We start from the raw sequence: 21,145 nt of genomic DNA on the forward strand, positions 1-21,145 counted from the left end.
AGTGGGTCACAGGTGTGAGCTGCTGGTGCTCTTCTGGGTGTTCAGTCCAGAGTGGGTTTAAACAGTTCCAATAAAAAGAGAAACCACAGTCCAGGGAAATTCTCTGCCTCAGCTAGCTAAAAACTAACTAAAAAGCAAAGGAGAGCTCTCTCTCGGTGTCTGTGCTGCAGAAAACACAGTCCGGGAGAAGGATGCAAGGGAGCAAGTGCAGTTTCTGATAACAAACTCCACACTTCTTCTCTCCCCAGCTTTGCTCTCAGAACCAGTCTTAAAAGTGTAAAACTTATTTCTGAGCTAAATAGACGAATGGGGATACAAGCATCATAAACTCATCCCAGGACAGGAGGCATGGGGGTGTTCACACCTAGGCCTGAGGGTGTTCCTTCTTTCTGATAAGGCACAACTGGCAAAACTATGCAGCTGTCAGAAGCAGGGCCAAACAGCAGTTGTGCTATTAGAAGGCAACATAAGCCATCAAAGATCCCTGAAGAACCAGTTACCCTGCTTCAAAGGCAGGTCAGAACAGCAGGCCTGAAAAAAGACGTAATTACAACACAGTTCCAGGAAAGGTTGGTTGAGGGCTGTAGAGAACTCAGATCTGCTCACAGCATATTTGCCTACAATCCAGTTAGGTGTTTTCACCTTTGGCTTGATGCAGCTCTGAAGTGCAGCAGGAGACCAGAGGGGATCTGTTTTGTCAGTGCCTCACTGAAGCAGGTAATGCATACAGACTTCCATTCTTGGTTATGAAAGTGGTGGTTGAGGGGGTGGGAAAATTAATATCCCTGTGAGACTGGCAGGTGAGGCTTCTGAGAGAGATGCTCTGTGCTGGAATGTAAATCTCCCATCCATGCAGGAGAAGAGGCTTGCCTGAGTGAGAAACTGGAAAAGGATTTTTATTCCTGCATCCTGGCCACCATCTGCTGTTCCTGATGGAAGGGGTAGGACAAGCTGACAAAAGACAGGACCTCTCTGCTACTGAAAAAGAGCATGTGTATGCCCTTCTGCTACAGCCAAACTGTGGCTGGGCTGTGAGTGGAGATGCCTGACCTGGAAGAGTCAGAGATGGGGGAGCATGTACAAGGCCTCTGCTGCTGGCAGAGCTGTGAAGGTGGCAGTTCTGGCAGAAAGGGAGGGAAAAACTGACAGGGAGATTGGAGAATGAAATTTTCAGCCACCTCTTGTATATCTGAGAGAAATGCTTACTGTCGACTTTTCTGAGGTGGCCACAGGCTGACTTGAGCTAAGCCTGGGAAGTGCTCATCTGCTCCCAGGCAGGAGGAAGAGGAACAATTCAACATTCAATCAGTTCTTCAAAGAGATGGCACTGAACACCACAGGGAGGGTATGGATCCCAGATCCACTTTTCAGGCAGATGGATTGCATGTCTTGGCGCTCGGTAAAGGGGCTTTGTCCCACTAGCATATCCAGATCCTGTACAAGGAAACCTCCATGAATGCTCAGAGAGTACTAGATCCAAGATTTTAGATCCACTCAGTCTAGGCTGAGTGTTGTTTGCATCACCTGTCATAAAACTTGCAAGAGGAAGATCTTCTTCCTCTGTGCCTCATCCTCTACTCCTTCCACAAAACTATAGGATTAGAAAAAACATTCACCTAGATTCAGTAGAAAACCATTCAACTCCTTTTCACAAAGCAGCAGAGTACCCAGGAGTCACACAAATGTAGTTCCAGCAGAACAGGTGGGTGCAGTGTTTTCCAGAATACAGAACAAACGAGTGTTTTTTTTTTGGTTTTTTTTTTTTTTTTTTTTTTTTTTTTTTTTTTTTTTCTGGAACCTAGACAGATTATCATCAATTGTCTGGCCAGAATGGGGTGGCAGAGAAATAATTTGGTCCCTGTGGTATGGCTGTAAAGATACATGACACCTTTCCCACCCTACTTAGGAATTCTTCCTTATCTAAGAGGTATTACAAGGATAGCTTTCCTTCCTGAAGCCAGTTTTTGTTGACAGTATGGAGAGCATGGTTGGTCTCTCCTCCATAATCAGGATATGTAGCAGGTCACTCCTTATGAAAAAGACACACTACAATTCATCTGTAACTTAGTTTTGAGGAACATCTGCCCAACACCTGTAATGTTTAGAACATCTCACTAATGAGTCAGCACCAATTCCTCAGATCACAACATAGCTTGACAAGCCAGAATCAAAACTGACTGATCTTGCCACATGAAAGAAATGAGCAATAATCCACTGTGATAACAAAGCTGAAAGAAAGATGACAGAAACACAGAATTGTGATCAACAGCTCATAGTCCCTGCAGACCAGTGACAGGTGCTGTCCCTCTGGGGTCAGTGCTGGGGCTAATACTCTTCTGTCAGCAGCACGTACAGTAGGATCAAGGGCACCCTCTGCAAGTTTGGTGCCAACATTGAGCTCTGTAGAACAGTCAACACGCTGGCAGGCAGCAATGCCCTCCAGAGGGCCCTGGACAGGCTGGGAGTGGTGAGTCAAAGGGTTAAGTTAGAAATGTAGTTAGCAAAGAACAAGGAAATTAATCAATACCAGGTGGGGATAACTGAAACAAGGTTGGGAAGGACAGGTGATATATGAAGTATTTTAAGAGTGCAGGAGCCATAAATACCACTGACTTCTAAGAATGAGAGGAGGTTTGGACTGTGACCAGCAGGCCAAGAAGCCCTGACAACTTGACAGACGAAGAGTTCACCTTGAGGAAGACTCTTACTTCCTCCCACGAAGACTACCAACCCACTTAAAGAGGACAATTGCACACCATAACAGATATTCAGTAATTATAATACTAGGCGAGAGCTCATGTTTATGTAATAAGCAGCATAGAAACTGTCCTGGAAACTATTTCAATATGTAAAACTTTTTTTTATAAATAGAGAGGAGTTTGTGACTTTTTTGCACATGCCTTTGGAAATGATTCCGCATGTGCCCAGCACTGTAATAAATGCACCTTCTTTTCAATTTTAGTTAGTTGAAGAGTTGTCTGTCCGTTCTTCAGTGGGGGTGTGCAAACCCCATGGAGTTCAGCAAGGGAAACTGCAGGGTCCTGTGCCTGGGTTGTGGCAATCCCAGACACAGCTACAGGCTGAGTGGAGACTGACAGCAGCCCTGAGGAGAAGGACTCAGGGGTGATGGTTGATGAAAAACTTAACATGACCCAGCCATGGGCACTGCCAGCCCAGAAAGGCAACGGGATCCTGGGCTGAATCCAGAGCAGCGTGGGCAGCAGGGGAGGGAGGGGACTCTGCCCCTCTGCTCTGCTCTGCTCTGGTGAGAGCCCACCTGGAGTACTGTGAGCAGTTCCAGAGACCCAAACAGAAGTAGGACATGGAACATTCTGTCCCTATTTTTGCTACTGTTCTGTGAAATTCACTCAAAAAAATACCAACTGAAGTGTATTAAGTACTTTATTGATAGAGTATCACACAGAGTTCAAAAACCACTGGACAGCTCAGAGCTTAGCCATGTATTTCCATGTGCAAAATTCAGATGAAATCTGTTGTTTATTTCAGTATGGACTCTTCGCTTGCTAAAAGGAAGGAAAACACAAACATAGTTAGAACTATCACCCACTCCCACAAAGAACTAAAACATGCAAATCATAGTGGAATCAAAGCCTATCTTTATGTAATTTCCTTCTGGCTAATATATATGATTCCCCCTTCTGTTTATGCAACAGAATTGGAATTCACAGCTCTGGGGTGATGGCAAACTTTTACGTTTACTCAGTTGTAAAAGACGGTTTTCTGAATTGACAAGTCAAATGAGTCCAGAAAAAGCTACCACTACAGGTATGTCCATCTTTAAGGAACAATCTTCAGCAACTGCACTGCACATAATGAGTTTAACAATTGCTTTTCTGAAAAAAACAGACCAAACCCATTGTTGGGAACAACAGACCTGTCACCTTTGTGCCACTTTTACACAGATTAAATATTCTAAAGCAATAATCAAAAAAAATTCCTTACTAGGTGCTCTAGCAACTTTACAACACCGCCTCCACCTCCAAAAATAAAGAAAGTTTCATCTAACTAGAGAACATCTAAAAGATCCATTTATTTAGTCCAGGACCAATAGAGATGATGGCTTTAAGAAGGCAAAATACTTTATCTCCAGTAAATCACAGACAAAACCTATTTTAATTTCTGTAAGAGTAGTTTAATTATAGTGCTTTGTTCAGCACTAGTTTTGTTTAGAACAATGCAAATGTCACTCTTTCACTAGGAAAGAGTTACTGAGAATGTATTTGCACCAAGAACAGCCTGAGATATTAATCAATTTTCTTAAAGTTCTTCTTAGTTTTAAGTCTACCTAAAAACCCTGAAATAAAGCCAGAGAGTATATTCCTCTGTATGGCAGTGGGAAAGGAATTCTTAGACTTGTACAGGGAACAAAAGAAATAATCCTAAGGACAAGCGAAACAGTGCTGCAGCAGGAATACTACAGCAGGAATACTACAGCTGGAAGGGAATGACAACAAAAGCAGCACTATTAGTTGCAAGTAATGCCCTCCAGCACACCCGCTATGACAAAGATACAACAAATGCAGCTCTTAACACTGCAAAATACAAAAAGACCAAGCTGACCTCTTAGAATTCGTGTGTGACGCCACTTAAAAGTCTCAAGTTGCAATAACGTACCATTGCCTATGCCCTATATTCAGTCATATTTGTGAGGTTCTGGCACTGCATGGAGCAAAGGGCTCACACAACCAGATGAAAAAAGGATATATTGCTACAGCTGATACATAGATTCAGTTTTTTCCTCACAGGATAACCACCATCTTTTAGCAGTTTGTTTCCTTGGTGGAAAGTCAGCCATTTAACAAGTCCTGACTGTCACAAAAGTGTTAAGTGTTGCTGTGATATGGTTTTCAAAATGCAGGCATAATTAAACAGTAGTACGTGTCCTAACTCCTGCCTCCAGGGATTAGCTGCAGTCCTCAGTTTCTCCTAGGTGCACACTGAGGTGTAACACCAATCCTGCAGCGAAACACCTGCAAGACAGTGTGGGATGAACACACTAAACCGAGCAACTACCTTCTGCAAGCTCCTTTGCAATTCGCTCCAGTTCTTCACGTTTCTTCTTCTCCTCCGCCTCTATTCTCCTCTCTTCTTCAGCAATCGGCTTCAGGTAGTCTGAAGAACAGAACCGCTTTAAAACACAACTCCCCGGAGCCCACATCTCACAGAGCTCCGCGGCCTCACACCGGCGGGGCTGAGGCGGGAAATGGCGGCCGGGACACCTCAAGGTGCCCTTGCGGGGCGGGCTCGGGCAGCGGCCGCCCGGCACGCCGCACTCACCGTATCGCTTCTTGCCGTAGATCATCCCCACCAGCAGAGCCGAGTAGCGGGTGAACTGCGGAGGACACAGACAAGGACGCGCCCTCACCTCAGCGCACAGGCACGGCCGCTCCCCGCCGCACCCCCCCAGCCCCAGCCCCGACCCGCCCGCCGTCCTTGCACCGCCGGGACAGCCCCGGCGATCCCCACAGCCCTCACCTTGATCAGCGGGGAGACCTGCACCGGCGGGATCATCCTGGCGGCGGCAGGCGGCACCGAGCGGCGGCAGGAAGGGCGGGGAGCAGCCGTGACCTGGAAGCCGAATGCAGTTCTGCTTCCCGAGCGCCGGCGAGTCCGCCCCTCAGGGAGATCCGGCGCCAGGAAGGCCTGAGGGAGCTGGGCTGTGCATCCCCTGGCGAGGGTTATCCCTTTTAAACGGAACAAAAGATAACCACCCTTTTATTATTATTATTATTTTTTAACTCGTAAGTGTGAAAAATGCTAATTATTGTTTTTTTTAAATTTTAGAAGTTTAATAATAGTAATAAAATGGTTGTAAAAATAGTAATATAATTAGAGTAACAAATTTTAGAGTTAATTTAGAGTATTAAAGTTTAGAGGACAATTACAAGACAACAAAAAGCAATGAATTACGGCCGGCCGGATGCTCTCGGACACTAAGTCAGGAAAAGCGTGTTTTGTGAACAAAGGAATTGCCTTAAAAATAATACACTTGTTGCATATTCATATATTCTTTATGGTTATGCATATATTCTATTTAAAACAAGAAATTCTGTCTGTGGTATGTTAACTGTTTCCTTTAATCCCCACAGCATCTTCAAGTCTGAGTAAAGCCTGAAGAAATTAGTTTCTTTTCATAAGAAGCCATAAATTCCTCTACTTTGGAAGATTTAGGTGTTTCTTGAAGAGAGTATCTCATTCTTAAAAAAAAAACCTCCCCCCACATACATAGCTTCCATTTTAACATTATGTTGGAACCTAAAACTATATTTAACACACTACTTAAGAGAATTAATACAGCATAACTTTCTAACATTACACATATAATATTCATTGTAATATTTGCAAAAAGCCAATCATAACATATGCATTTTTCACAGTAAGGATAATTGGACATTAAAACCTGTTGAGCCCTTTGAAAACAGATACTGGAAACATTTTTTCAGTGTCAGGGTGGTCAGGTATTGGTATAGGTTGGCCAGGGAGTGGTGGAGTCACCGTCTCTGGAGGTGTACGAGAGGCATGAGGATCTGGTGCAGGTGATGTGGTTTAGTGGCACTGCTGGGTGAATGGCTGGACTGCATGATCTTAAAGGTCTCTTACAACCTGAATTAATCTGTCATTAAGTGGTTATGGTCTCTGTACAGATGCTCAACCAACCCATCTACCCAATCCTACTTTAAATTGGAGGGTTGGAGTAGATGGTCTTCAGAGGCCCCTTCTAATGACATCTGTTCTGTGATGCTGTGATTGTAATTATTGTATTTCACTTCAATTTTCATAGATACGAAACCCTGTGGTCATTAGTAATTCTATCAAGAACAATTAGTTACAGTTGAGAATTATATTCCTACTTGAGAATGACACAAATCAATGAAGTTTGTTTCTCAAGAACTTAAAATGATGCTAAATGAATGAGCTGTTTATACAAAGTCTCACATCATGTTTGTCCTGAGGTTTAGGTTCTGAGATAATACCAAATTTGTGTTGAATAATGCTATCTTGATGACAAGCAAAAAAAAAAAAAAAAAAAGTTTCTTTCTGCAGAACAAATTACTTATTTGTAAGTGGAGTAAGCAAAAAACCACAAACAAACCAACCCAGAAAAACCAAACCAACCAACAACACACACACCAAAGCAAAAACTAAAAAAAAACCCCCAAAAACAAAACAAAACAAAACAAAGCATTACTTAGCCAACACAGTGGCTTGTAATATTTTTCATTTCTTTATACAAAACATCCTTATAAACACCGAAATGAAACTCCTTGGCTAGATTCAGTTTTGGGGTTTCATTCCCCTCAGGTACTATGAGAAGTAGAATCAGCATTTCTTTACATCACATTAAAAACATTTTGGTCTTTTGTAAAAAAAATCTCAAAACTGCTGAGGTTGGAAGGGGCCTTGGTGATCTTGTAGGAAAAACCCATCTAACATAATTTTAATTATAGACATCGACTGTAAAGTTCACCTACAGAGAAGAAATAAATAGCTTGAAGTTTTGGTTTTTTCACTGATCGCAATTTATTACAAATACACATATTCACTACTTACTATGTGTCTGCTGCACATTAGAAACAAAACCATACAGAACAAAAGTGCTTTTATTAATATCAGAAAAACTGTTATACACAACACAATGGAAGTCATTTAACCATAACTAGGTATAAATCCCCTTGTATAGCTGAACATACTCTTCACAAGAAGTATGTAATATTCACAACGACATATTCGGTATCAAGGTGCTTCAAAACAAAAGCACAAGTGCTTTCAAGGCTGATCTCAACTGAAACAAGATTATTTGTTTTTCACCTATAATTTCTTCAGGCATGTTTTGCCACTTTTTTTTTTTTAATGATGAACAACAAAATTCCCCAAATGCCTTTAATTATGGCATTAAAGTTGTCAGGCACTAAGATAATTCAAGATACAAATTAATCACTCTGCCAAAAGGAAATGTAATGGCTTCTAGGGCAGCCAAAGCTTAGATGATTTGAAAAACACTTACTTATCCAGCTTCATGTAAGTATAAAAAAAAGTATTCAACATTATCATGGACAAGAACTTCTAGGGGTTAGTTTATTCTGCTGTCTTCCTGAGACTCAGAAATCTGTGGGATCCCTTAGTTGTCCACAACTCAGGAGAAAGCTCAACTCCCTTACCTGATGTGGAACTCTCACACATTGCAGTCTCACTGCAGTCTTCAAGGAGAGTTCCTTCAATAGGATACTGTGCCTTCCAAATAACAGAAGGATGTTCCACTGACAGACAAAAGCCAGACACAAAAAGCCTGAGAAATTAAAACTTCAGGCGAGAAACTTCTGCAGAACAGAAAAACCCTTATGTGTAATCACAGAGCTCTTTTCCCTCAGAAAACAGCAGAGCTAGTTGAAACTTGGATGCAAAGCCACATGAATCCTCATTTGTTACACCCTTTTTAAAAAAAAAGAATAGATATGGCCAAAGAACTTGTGTTCAGATGGCTTGGAAGACTGCTATCACAATTGCAACTCCCATCTAAACTCACACTCAAACACAGATTTCCAACTGTTATTCCCTGTTTGTGACTATGCACAACAGACCATTGAAAAAAAAAATCAAAAAATTTAACATTGAAAAAAATTAAAATAAAAAAAAAAATAAGGAAACCAGTAACTTGTATGAACATATGTTGTACTATGATGTACCACCCAGAATTCCAGAGGTTTCCATGCCTCACTTTCTCTTACATAGAGGCTTAACCAACTTCTGTGTTTGGCTGCCATTTTGCTGGGTATCTGTGTACTTCTTAATCCATCATTGCTGCAATTACATGTCAAGCAGCATTTTTTCCTGTAAGGCAATCTTAAAAGAAGGGGAATATGCTTTTCTTTGCACTCCCTCTTTACCCAGTGTTTTCAATAGCAGACTTTGGATAAAGGGTCTCAAGTATGGCCAGCTTAAACATAAATATGCCCCAGTTATGGTCAATACAGGCTTTGGTTTACATCAATATAATCCACACACAAACATAATGCGAGTCAGAGGAGCTGAAATTGATCTCGTAACTTCACATGCATTGTGCGGAAATTTAGGACAGTGTTTCATTTGGAGACAAACATGCCTCCTCTTCTTCTAACAATACAATCTTCCGTCTGGAGAGAGACATCACAGACTTTATGGCAGTTAAAGAAATCCTAACAAAAATGCGCAAGGCAAGGAAAGCAAACGGGATTACGATCTGCATAAGATGGAAAATTGCTGTGCTAAATTCACTTAACAAGCAAGTTAGGAAGAAGGCCCCCAGGCTTACGCAAGGGTACAGAGCCAGCTTGGCAAACATGAAGGCGTGCTCCTTGCCACCATATCTAGCAAAGGCATGCAAAGTTTCCTCTTCATTGAGTAGGGCTGTAGTCCATATGGCAAACTGAAATATGCTGGCAAAGAAAGTGATAACGCAGCTGACCTGAATGGCTTCTATTTCATTATGAGACTTTTCTGCAAATTCACTGGTCAGCTGGTAAGCTAGTGGAAGCCCACCAATGAAAGCCAATGAAAGTATGTTGAGCAGTCCCATTAATCGGGTAGCTTTTGTTACATAAAGGAAAAGAGAGTGATGGACAAACCACAGGAGACCAATTGTAACAAATGAGCCGAAGTAAGCAAGATAGTTTGGCCCATATTCACTTAAAGCTTCAAGAAGACTGCCATGGAACTTCTCCTCAACTTCTCTGGGATCTGGAACATTGTCTTCACTGTGGAGAGAAAAATTACTTTACTTTGCATATTACTGTTATAAAAACACATTTGAAGCAAGACTCAATTATGCTGCTTTACTTTGAGAAAGTAGTGAAAATCAGGAATCTACTCTGTACTTCTCTAATTTATTATTTAGAAACAGCATTCAAATAACAGCTCTGCAAAGAAATTACATATAAAAGGAAATCTTAATGCAGGTTGGCATTCCTTTGGGTTAATAAAATTGCTACACTGACTAAACAGCTTTTATTGATAAAAAGCTTTCATCTGAAAACATAACTAAGCAAAAAAGGAAGCTTTGTTCTTCAAGACTCTATACCCCAACACGTATTACACACACTGATGATCATTACTGCTGGAATGTAGGTGTTAGAAGTATCTTTGGTTTGTGCTCTGTGTCCTTCCAGAAAATCGTATTTTAAGATAACCAATGCAGATTTTGGAAGTCAAACACAATGTCTGATTAATTTTATTTCCTCAAATATTACATACAAACAGAAGTTCATCTATTTAACAAGATGAAGTGTAAGAACCAGTACAAAGCCTTACCATATATCCAAAATGAGCAGGGTTGCTACAATGGCATAGACCCCATCACTGAATGCTTCTACTCGTTCCTTACTCAGAGGCTCACTGAGGTAAAAAGTGAAGGTTTCTAAGCTATGATGTTCTTCCTCTTCACCTCTCTGACCTGGAAACAAATCCAGAGGCTTAATCATGAAAAGAAGTGTAAAATAAGGTAGTTCAACAACCTACTGTGACCTCCTTTTTTCCCTATCTGCCTAAACTTTTCTTTAGACAAAAGGATGCCAGTCATCCACACGTCAGTCACTCCACTTTTTCCAGCATATGTGCCTCTCTCTGAAATTTATGTTTAATTCAAGACAAGTGCTTTAGGAACAACAACAAAAAAAAAGCTCTTTCCTTAAACTATACGGCAAACCATTTCCACTAAGTGAATAATGACTCAAAGCTGTAATTGAACAAAACAAATCAGCATCTCAGGACGCCCTAACGGCTGTACGGCCTCTAGGACAGCTTGGAGAATTTAGACTAAATGGCAATAAAACCTGTCTTGAAAAAAACCATGGGGGCTGAACTGGGATATTGAATGACCTCATTTAAAATAACTGAAGCCTTCTGTCAAAAGGTGTAGTTTTTATAGGAAATGTCGAACACCTCTCTGAAGAGTGAACTCAGAACTGCCTAGCTAGCCAAAATACACTGCTTCAGGTATATAGACTGGACAAAGAAAAAGGTTAAGGTTTCACAGGAATGCAAAGCAGGTGTAATCACAAGAAATTCGATAAAGCAGTATTTCAGCCATCTGACAGGGTGAGAGGTAGAGACATGACCTGACTACAAACCACAGCAGCCACATCACAATAAACATGGACAATATTTGTATGTGTTTATTCTCAGGCTCTGAGAGTCTGGCTTCATCCTTTCAGAGCACTTCTGCCTCCTTGTTATTGCTGCCACATGGGGGAGTAAGAAGTATGTTCATATTTGCACTGGAAACAGACTTATACTAGTCTGAACAGCAGCAGTAGAAGTACAAAGGTGTTATTCTTCTGACCCAGTTTGGGAACGTCCGTTCCAAAGACATTATCTGTTCAGTGGTTTTGTAGTCCCTCTCAGAGGGACACTGCACCTTTCAGCCAAGTAGGTTGCATGATATCCCCTGCTTCTTTTATTTTAGCAACAGCAACCTCTTTCTCAGCAGGATTTAAGAGCAGCTCAGCTTGCTATGGTTGTGCAACTTACTCCTGACACAAGGAGGGCAGAAAGCACGTAAGGGAAGGAACCATGTGTTTGGGCTAGTTTAAGACGTGTGTGAAGGCACCTCTTTGGTTGATAGCAGTTAGATTAATGAGATGTAATACCCTGAACAGTCAACTGTTGTGAGAAAGTTTGATTTAAAGGTGCAGTGCTTGCCTGTTTGAAAATATGTGACTATTCAGCATTGTGGGGAAGAAAGTGATAAAAGCATAGAGCTTGCTTCCTTATTTTCTTCCATCTCCATGCTCCCTCTTGAGGAGGGAAACGGGATAGATGTCCTGCAGCTGTCATTCATATACCAAAGTGTGTTTGCATGCACTCACATTATCAGGACAAATCAGAAAGTTTTTGCACTTTAAATGTGTTGTGCCTTACACAAATCTCATTACAATTACGGGAAATTAGGAAGCAAGGGAGACACTGTTTAGAAGCACATAAATAAACCCTAAAATCACTATGTTCAAAGACCAAAAATGAAAGCAGAACTGAAATTACTTCATTCTGGGCTGTCTGCATAACATGTTGACAACCTAATCTGAACATATACCTAAGAATTTTGTTACTCACCGAGAATTTTGGTTTTACACCATTTAATTAACCGAGTGAGATGCGGAAAAACGATTACAAGTCCAAGAAGTACGTAAGACTGTTGGAGAAGAAGATGAACAGTTTAAATATAGTTATCAAAATATAAATCACCTACCAGATTTAATATGAAACTGTAACTCTCAATCTTAGAACTAATAACATTGAGAAAAAGAAATCTTGACTTTTTTAAAGAGAACAAGGCTCAGTAGAAATGCTCATGCACTTCCTAAATATTGCATGTGGAACCAAATACTGCTTTTTCCTAGTTAATTTAGTACCAGCAATAAAGCAAACTAAAACAAGTAGGGAAATAATTCTGCTGACAAAAAGTGCTGGAATAACTGCTTTGGAAGTTGAAGAATTATCCCACATAATCCTTATGGGTTCTTCCAATTAACAATATTCTAAGATTCTACTATTTGTGTCACAAAAACACATTGGTGGGTCCTAAGTGGTTCACAGGCTTTGCACAGGTCTAAGCATAGGAGCAACTTGGAAACTTATTTCACCATTGTTGATATTAAAAACAAACAGTGAACAGAGTGAGGAAGTAGAGGAAAACATATTTTCACATAAAACTACATCTTTTCATATTTAGATTCATAACTGCTCCTTTCATCAAGAGCAACCTGACTTCTCACTTGAGGATTATTTAAAACTTGAGGATTATTCAAATACTGACAATTTCTGTGGAATCCTTCTCAAAATTCAGTTAAATCCATCTTTTCCTAAAGAACAAAAGGAATGGAAGCTCAAGATACATTCAAAACTAGTTCTGAGTAGGGGCTCTAGAAAAGAGTTAAAGCTATCAATAAGTAGGAGCAACTCACCAACATCAAATAAAGACAGAAGAGGCTATGTAAAAGCAGTCCTTAGCCAGAACTATTTGTTTTGAGATGCAGGTGAGCTAACTGGTCTCCCTTCTCTATTTGCTCTTACACCCTAAGTTAGTGCAGCAATTGCATTCACTTTTCTTCAGTTTGTGCAACATGTGTTCCATTTTACATTCCAATTCTCCATATTACCTCAATTACTTCTGATTCATAAGACACTAACACAGAGTTTAGAAGACCTACTTAAAACAAAACAAACCAAGCAGGCATAGCAAGTAACATTTTAGCAGAATATTCTTTTTACACTATACAAACTCATGGATCAAGTTATAGGTTGATACATGTGCTTAAATACATTCAATGCAAAAAACAACACCCTAGAACTTGCAGTTGAGAAAGTGTGCATAATTAATATAGACATTACTATTTTCATACACAGTCCTAAAGACAGCTAATACAAACTGTCGCATCAAAGTTTTCTGTTAACCAAGAGAACTTACCAAAGGAATAAAGACAAAAGAAAAGATGGCTGCTAAAAAGCATAAAATTGGTCCTCTTAGAATAATCTTTAAGATATGACGTTTATAGAAATTCTGATTTTCAGACTCCTGTATCTGTTGATTCAGTAAGTGTGGGTGATAGAATCCATATGCTACTATCACAGCCTGCAAGGAAAAGAGCATTACTGAACTTATTATATATAAATATACACAGGATTTCAAACATAAGACATAAAACTACAAATCAACACATTCCAAAACACTTTCAAGCTTACTCTTCCCTCCCATATGGAAAGTTGGTCCTAGAAACTCTGAGATTTGACAATACACTGCATGTGAAGATTTTAGTCTCCTCTGCAGAGTCTGTCATGACCTTTGATCCTTGATGAAGAGGAATGAAGACCTCTGTGGTGAGCAACTGAAAGCAACAAAGCACTGCAGCAGGAGGAAGAGTGCTGCTGGACTTGAGACTGAAAGCCTGTGTTCCCTCACCCACTGCTGCATGGCTCAGAAAGACATCAGCAGCAAAACTCAATTGTTCTTTCCCCAAGGCATTTTCAAAGAGAGTGGGAAAGGAATTCTGTGAACATTGAGACCAGATGATTTACTTGTATAAAACAGCTTCATGGGACAGTGAAGCTTACATACAGGTACTGTGTTATCACCAATGGGCATAACTTTGAAACAGAATGCTATATAAATAACATATTTAGCAATTTATGCCAGTCACTAAGAAGCTTAATTTAAGTTCTACAAAAGAGAGTCTATGTAAAAGTGAACATGTAAATGGATAGCTCCAATACCTGTATAAGGCCAATGACAACAGCACAGACACTGAACAGGAAGATGCCAAAAGGTACCCCTGGAAAGGAGGCCATTAAGGAAAACTGGAAAAACATCAACAAGATCATATATTTAATTAAAGAGCAATGCAGGAATAACAGTAGAGAAATAGAAGCACTCTTCAGTCAATATTGAAAATATTCATAAATCTACATACTAATTTGCACTTCATCATAATGCCATTAAATGCTATTTCTAGCCACAAATACATGTATGCATCCCAACCAAAGGCATCTGGAGAGATGGTTTTGCTCTGCCATTGACAGTGCTAAACCTTAGCCACTTTGGCACTGTGCCTCCATAATAATTAGAGAGTGGCTTGAATCTGAGCATAAAGTTTAACTGGTTTTGGTTGACATGATGCCATAGGTGTGAAAATTCTTGATATTAGGAAAGCTTTTTGAGTCTTTTATTTTGTCTACTTCCATGGCTCCCTGTTGTATTAATTTCTGCAGCTTCTTTAGGGGAGGATAAAACAGGGGAAAAAAAAGGCAAAGCAGGGTGTAGTGTTAAGGTAACATGGACAGCTTTCCAAAAATAGTTTCAACTTCAAGGCAAAATGAAAAGCATGTTTGTTACATGTTCTTTTGCTGATAAAGATTGTCTTACTGACCACAGCCTTATTTTTTGCAGACTAAATATAAGACACATATCTACAGGCGCCTGTCTTACACATACAACAGTCAAGAAGCAACTGTTTTGTTCTGTTAATATAGTATTCATTTGCAAATATTCTTTTGAAGTCATATGACCAAAAATTATGCAGATTTTAAACACAAACCCTCAACTGCCAGAATCAACCTTGCAGAGCAAATCAGAAGTGAGAACACAAACTTAGGCTAAATTACAAAAGGAAAACATCCTGTAATATAAGGATGAGTTTGAAACACAAACACACAGGAGTTTTATTTATCTTACCAAAATTCTTATCAGATAACCTGGACCATCTTCAATACAGTTGCTTTTTTCATAGAAATCATGGGAAATTTTTTACCCTGAGGGTGGTAAAATGTTGGCACAGTGGCATAGCTGCCCAGTCCCTCGAGACATACAATGGGAGATTGGATGGAGCTTTGAGAAATTTCATCTAGCTGAAGATGTTCCTGATCTTTGCAGGGGTTGGACTATATAACCTTTAATGGCACCGTCCAACCCAAACTATTCTATGATACTGTAATTTTTGTTTTTAGAATACCCATTTTCTGCCAGGTCTAAAACATGAAGTATTTGGAAGTTATAAAACAGCTTAATGAATTTTAAAGAAGCAACACAACTATGAAAATGGATTCAGTGTTTATACTATAACAACACTTTCCTGGGTTTCTGAATACTTTGGTAAAATCTTTCCAAATAAAGGAAGAAACAAACAATGTAATTTAAATAAATGTCAGATTTTAGAATATTACTTACTGTATATGGCAAGAAGGTTATGATCATCATACAAGCCTAAAACAGAAAAAAAGCATTTTGAACCACTATGTATTTTCTAAACACATCTTCAATGAGGGCATTTTTTGCTTTGTATTTTACAAGGAGATCAAATGCTTGTGCTGCATTATTAAAAATACCCACATTTCTAAAGTTGCTGAGTTTTGACTACATCTTCCATGTTCTTTATACACATCTTCCATGTTCTCTATGCAAATTGTACAAGCTTATTGTAGAAAACAATACTGTTTTCTGTGTCAACCAATACCCCAGGTAAAAGTTTTGCTATGATTTTTAAGAGACTTCTTTCTAAAGTAGCAATGCTAAATATACCACAGGTATATTTCCAAACAGGTTTTTCAGATTTGTCAAGAACATTAATAGCTGATTCTAAATATTTTGCATCTTAAAAAGCAAAATTAAAAAACTCAACCCAACAAACAAAAGCATAAAGAAACACATTGCTTTGAAAGCTACATTAGGTAAGAATCAGATGTCTTAGGCTATTCCTCTAAAATAATTTCCTCTAGTTTTATCTCATGGAGCTCCGACATTGCTTTTATTAACCAAATTAGAATAACTGTTTGGTTGCATACTTTCAGAGAACAGAGTTTAAAACAACATTGCAAAATACTCAGTTCCCTCAGAAGAACTTCAGACTAACCTGCTGCAGAGTTTCTTTTGGTTTACAGTAAAACATTTGCAAATTAAAAGCAAGTTATTTATCAATCAGTCACAGTGAAACTGAAGATTTTTGTATTTTCCTGACTTGGAAATATGTCAGAGTTACACTATTTAATGTAGAAACTTTTGGATATTCACAGACACACTTAAGTGACCTGTAACTGCTTGCTAACCATTCAGCTTGTCTGACAACACTCACCAGATTTAGAAGAGCCAGGACATCATCTATATGTTCTATCACCTGAAACAACCTGTCAAGGCAAGGCACAGTAAGGTTATCATGAACAAGACAACTCACAAAATATATTTTACAACATTTCATATAAATTGTACATTTATGATAGTACGGGGAAACTCAATTTCTTTTGCCACAGAATTAATACAAGTATTCCAGGTACCACCAAAACTCATATAGCTCAAATACGAAAGAAATTTGTTAAAAAAATCTTAAAAGCGCGATACAATCAAGTTCAATCATGGGGCACTTCTTAAGAACCTGATTTCTATTTGAATGGCAGAGTATTTTCTGCCCTGGTTTCAGTATGATGCCTGCATGACAATTTCTTTTTAACCACCAAGACATGGCAGGTGGGACTGTCCACAGCTCTATAAAGTACAGAATCCGCAACAACTGACTTTGTGACAACTGCTGCTGAAGACAGAGAGATGAGTTTTAGGCCAGCTGTACTATGTCAGTTCCTTTGTTATGGAACATGCAAGTTACAAATTAATGGGGTTTTTTTCAGCAGAATTAGAAGTCTTATTCTATCTAGCCTTCAAGGTAAGATGAAAACTCTTTAAGATATATAATGCTTGTTTTTCTCTGTATGACAATGGCAGTGGTGTTAAGAGTAGCTTTTTACTGCTAAGGGTAGCGTTTATTTACAATGATTTTTTAATATTATTCAACAAAAGACAATTCAGAGGTCTGTCAGCAAGACAGAAATACCTCAGAGACATGGTTATCTCCTGCACTTTTTAGCTTTTGACCTTAAATTTAAACACCATGTTCCTACCTTACATGAGCTGCCCATGCCACTGTGACTATTAAAAAGGTCATCAAGTAGACAGCAATTTTTGCTAGAAGAAGTTGTTGAACACTTTCACCTAATTTCTGAAACAGAAAGTGACACCCAAGGAAACAAAATATAAATGTTATGTAACAAAATTATTACCAGCATCTGAAAATATATGTACTGTAATGTAAAGTATTTTTGGAAAATGCGTCCCAACAATGCAGTTCCCATTCAACAATCTCTTTAGTACATTGCAGAGAAATCAGTTTATGAGGAACTTGTTAAGTAGGTTGAAATATGGCATTTGATGTATCAACACATCTCATCAACCTGTAAAAGGGCTTCCCAATGCTCTATTCACCTTGTTACTCATTTATGCAGTCTCTCATCACTGTTACTATAGCAATGCACTGTCCAGAGGACTGGACACAATATGCCTCTTTTACTTTCACAGCACTGACTACTTCCACAGTAGAAGCATCACAGAAGTTTCATGTGACGACTGTTAAAAAGGAGAAATGAGAGGGCCTAACCTCAGCAAATTTTGAAAATACCAATACAATGCCTTAAACAGACTCATATTGTATATTTGCTGCATTACCGATATTATCTGAGCTTCTTAAACTAAGACTTAGGTATATTTAAGAGTAGAAAAATAAATAATTATAAAAGAGAAAACCTGTAAACTTTCTCAAATTCTTAATGTTTCCTAAAATTCCTGGGTATTATCAGAATTAATTTATTTTCTGTAGTCTTCTTTTTCCACCATAATTTATTTTAATTACATTTATTATGAACAGACTTTAAAACAAGCATTCAGATTGTGCTATATAAGTGGCTTGTCTCAGTGATGGTTTATTACCAAGAAGACTAGACGCTTTCTGAAATGCTTTGGTCAGATGGGCAGTTCATCTCTCATAGGAAAGTAACTAGTCATAATCTATGGCCTACAAACTTAGCTCATTCAGGCTGTATGTCACAACATTGCATATAGCACAAACCTTAATCTAAAAGTTTTACGCCCAAAGTTCACCTCGCCCTGTGTGAAATTTCTGTTAGGTTTTATGTTACTGCTCTTGAAAGCCTGTAACTCGAAATTAAAGCGGGGCGTGCTGAACTAGGATGTCACATCTACTTGCGAGGACACAAGAAACAACAAACGGCACGTGATACCTGGTCAGGATGTATTTTTGTGTGAGCCACCGGCAAAATCTGAAACAACAAAACGTTTTATTAGCACGCCACGTTCTTCTCCTTGTCGAGCACTTCCCTAAAACCACACAACCTTCAGCTGCCCGCGGATCGCGTAGCCAGGAGCAGCTGTGGGAGTCAGAGCGCTCTGGGGTGGCCGACACCGCTGCGTGACGGCCCCGACATGTCGCGACAGCGGGGCGGGCGCGGAGCCGGCGGCACCGGCCCCGTGAGGGCGCGACCCGGGAAGCCGGGACCAGCCGCGGCTGCGCCAGGCTTCTCCCCCATCCCGCTCTCTCCCTCCCTCCCGGGCGCTCACCATCACGGTGGCGATGATGGACAGCAGCGCGTCGCTGTAGGCCAGCAGCCGGTGCGATGTCTGCGTGCTGCTGCCCGGCTCCAGCCCCAGCCCCGGCCCCGGGCCCGGGCCGCGCTCCCGCGGAGCCGCCATGGCCCCGCTGCGCTCGGCGGCGGCGGGGGCGGCGCTTCCCCTCCCTCAGAGGGCGGGAGCCGCCCCTGGCTGCGCTCCACGTCCGTGAGGGGTTTTAAACAGCAATCCCGCCTTTAAAAGGCCTTCCAGTTCACCTCTCCGTTTTCCCATAGCGATTTCCGTTTTCCATCATAATTTCCTTTCCTGAATGCTGACGGTGTGTTCTGCACAGGACGGGTTAGGAAACATCAACAGGAGAGGCAAAGAAAAGCCTCACTCTTACAGAAGCAATTGATATCCCTCAAACAAATTCCCTTTTTGAAATTGATAGTAAAAGGGTTTTTAAATCATGGGAATTTAGGGTTAAAAGGAAAAATAAGCTTAGTAGGCCCTGGAAAAATAAACACTCTAAGCACATGAAGAACTTGTACTTGGTAGAACTGCACCTGTGCAGCTAGTACATGATAAATGATATAATTGTTAGAAGTGATGATTGTTTAGTAATTAAATATAATTACTGTTTAATCATAAGAATAATCATGAGAAACTGTGGTCAGGGACCTAAGAAAGATCACGAGAAACTCATGTCAATGTATACAATAGAACAATCTAAGCTTAATAAGTTATATAATGATAGAATATAAAATACATTCAGCTCAAAAGCCATGTTGGAGTCAGATTTGGGTCTGGACCCCTGATTCCCAGAGCTCTTAATAAAAGCACCTGCATATAATCATATCCCGTGATTATGTGTGTTCCGGAACGCTAACAAAATGGGAAGAGCATGTCAGCATTTGAGGGAGGTGATCCTGTCGCTCTGTTCAGCCCTAGTGAGGCACATCTGGAATGCTGTGTCCAAATCTGAGCTTCTCAGTACAAGAGAGACATGGACCTCCTGCGGCAGGTGCAGTGGAGGGTGACAGAGATGATGAGGAGACTCGAGTGTCGCTTACCAGGAAGAACTGAAGGAAGTGCGCCTGTTCTGCCTTCAGAAAAAGTGACTGAGGGGGGAACCTCAGGAATGTCTATAAATATCTAATGGGTTTTTGAAAAATGCATATTTTATGATTGGCTTTTCGCAAATGTTACAATGAAGATGATATGTGTAATGTTAGAAAGTTATGCTGTATTAATTCCCTTAAGTAGTGTGATAAATGTAGTTTTAGGTTACAACATAACGTTGAAATACAAACTCTGTGATATAGAATTTGTTACAAGCTCAAGCGAGAAAATGAGATAATCAAGAAACTCTTCACACAGAGATGTCAGTGAAGGGGGCTCATAAAGTTACAGCCTCCTTATCAGAAAAGACAAACATTCTTCCACCTTCTCTCCCTCTTTATGGAACCACCAAGTTTAAGGAGAAGAGGTTGACAAAAACCAGAAAAGTTCTTAATTTGCAAGGAATTTATGCATCATGTATGAGATATATGAATATGCAACAGGCTATTACTTTTAAGGTTATTCCTTTGTTCACAAGGCATGCTTTTTTGTGACAGTGTCCAAGAGCATCTGGACATCCATAATTCTTTGCTTTTTATTATCTTGTAATTGTCCTAACTCTAATTTTTATTACTCTAATTGTATTACTATTTTTATAATAATTTTAATAATATTAAACTTTTAAAATTTTAAAAACCAAGTGATTGGCGTTTTTCATAGGTTGATGCCAAGATGATGGATATAGGCTCTTCTCTGTGGTGCCAAGCAATAAGATGAGAGCCAGCAAGCAGAAAAGTGGCACCTAAGTATGAGGGAGAACAACTTTATTGTGTGGGTGATCACAAACAGGAACAGTGTGCCCAGAAAGATTGTTAGGTGTCGCTCAGTGAAGATACTCAAGAACCATCTGGACACAATCTTGTGCCACAGGGTCTAGAACAACCCTGCTTGAGCAGGGAAGTTGGACCAAATGACCTGCTGAGATTCCTTCCAACCTTAGGCATTTTGTGATTCTGTGATATTGTGGAATAAAGACCCATGGAACTACAGGCCAGTGAGTCTCACTTCTGTGCCTGCTGAAATCCCCATGAAAACTGTGGTAAAGCATATGGAAAATAAGGAGGTGGTTAGTGACAGCCAGTGTGGCTTCAT

General features: G+C 40.0%; 2 protein-coding genes across 2 annotated transcripts; both read right to left on the reverse strand.

Annotated features, from left to right (window-relative positions):
• Window positions 1-3,384: 3,384 nt before the first annotated feature.
• ATP5ME (ATP synthase membrane subunit e) lies at window positions 3,385-5,591 on the reverse strand (the record flags this gene model as incomplete). Its single annotated transcript, NM_001245750.1, is given in 4 exon segments — window positions 3,385-3,524; window positions 5,035-5,133; window positions 5,299-5,353; window positions 5,497-5,591. Coding segments are annotated over 4 exon segments (216 nt in total). The 5' UTR covers window positions 5,533-5,591.
• A 2,013-nt stretch (window positions 5,592-7,604) lies between these two features.
• On the reverse strand, window positions 7,605-19,137 carry TMEM175 (transmembrane protein 175). The gene is made up of 10 exons (XM_002187872.7): window positions 18,941-19,137; window positions 18,604-18,642; window positions 17,431-17,528; window positions 16,614-16,665; window positions 15,713-15,748; window positions 14,263-14,346; window positions 13,460-13,624; window positions 12,106-12,184; window positions 10,306-10,447; window positions 7,605-9,752 (listed from the first exon to the last, which is right to left on the reverse strand). The coding sequence occupies exons 1-10, from the start codon at window positions 19,070-19,072 to the stop codon at window positions 9,089-9,091; spliced, it is 1,491 nt and encodes a 496-aa protein (XP_002187908.5). The 5' UTR covers window positions 19,073-19,137; the 3' UTR covers window positions 7,605-9,088.
• Between the last annotated feature and the right edge of the window lie 2,008 nt (window positions 19,138-21,145).

The sequence above is a fragment of the Taeniopygia guttata genome, chromosome Z, assembly GCF_048771995.1.
Source record: "Taeniopygia guttata chromosome Z, bTaeGut7.mat, whole genome shotgun sequence".
Lineage (NCBI taxonomy): Eukaryota > Metazoa > Chordata > Aves > Passeriformes > Estrildidae > Taeniopygia > Taeniopygia guttata.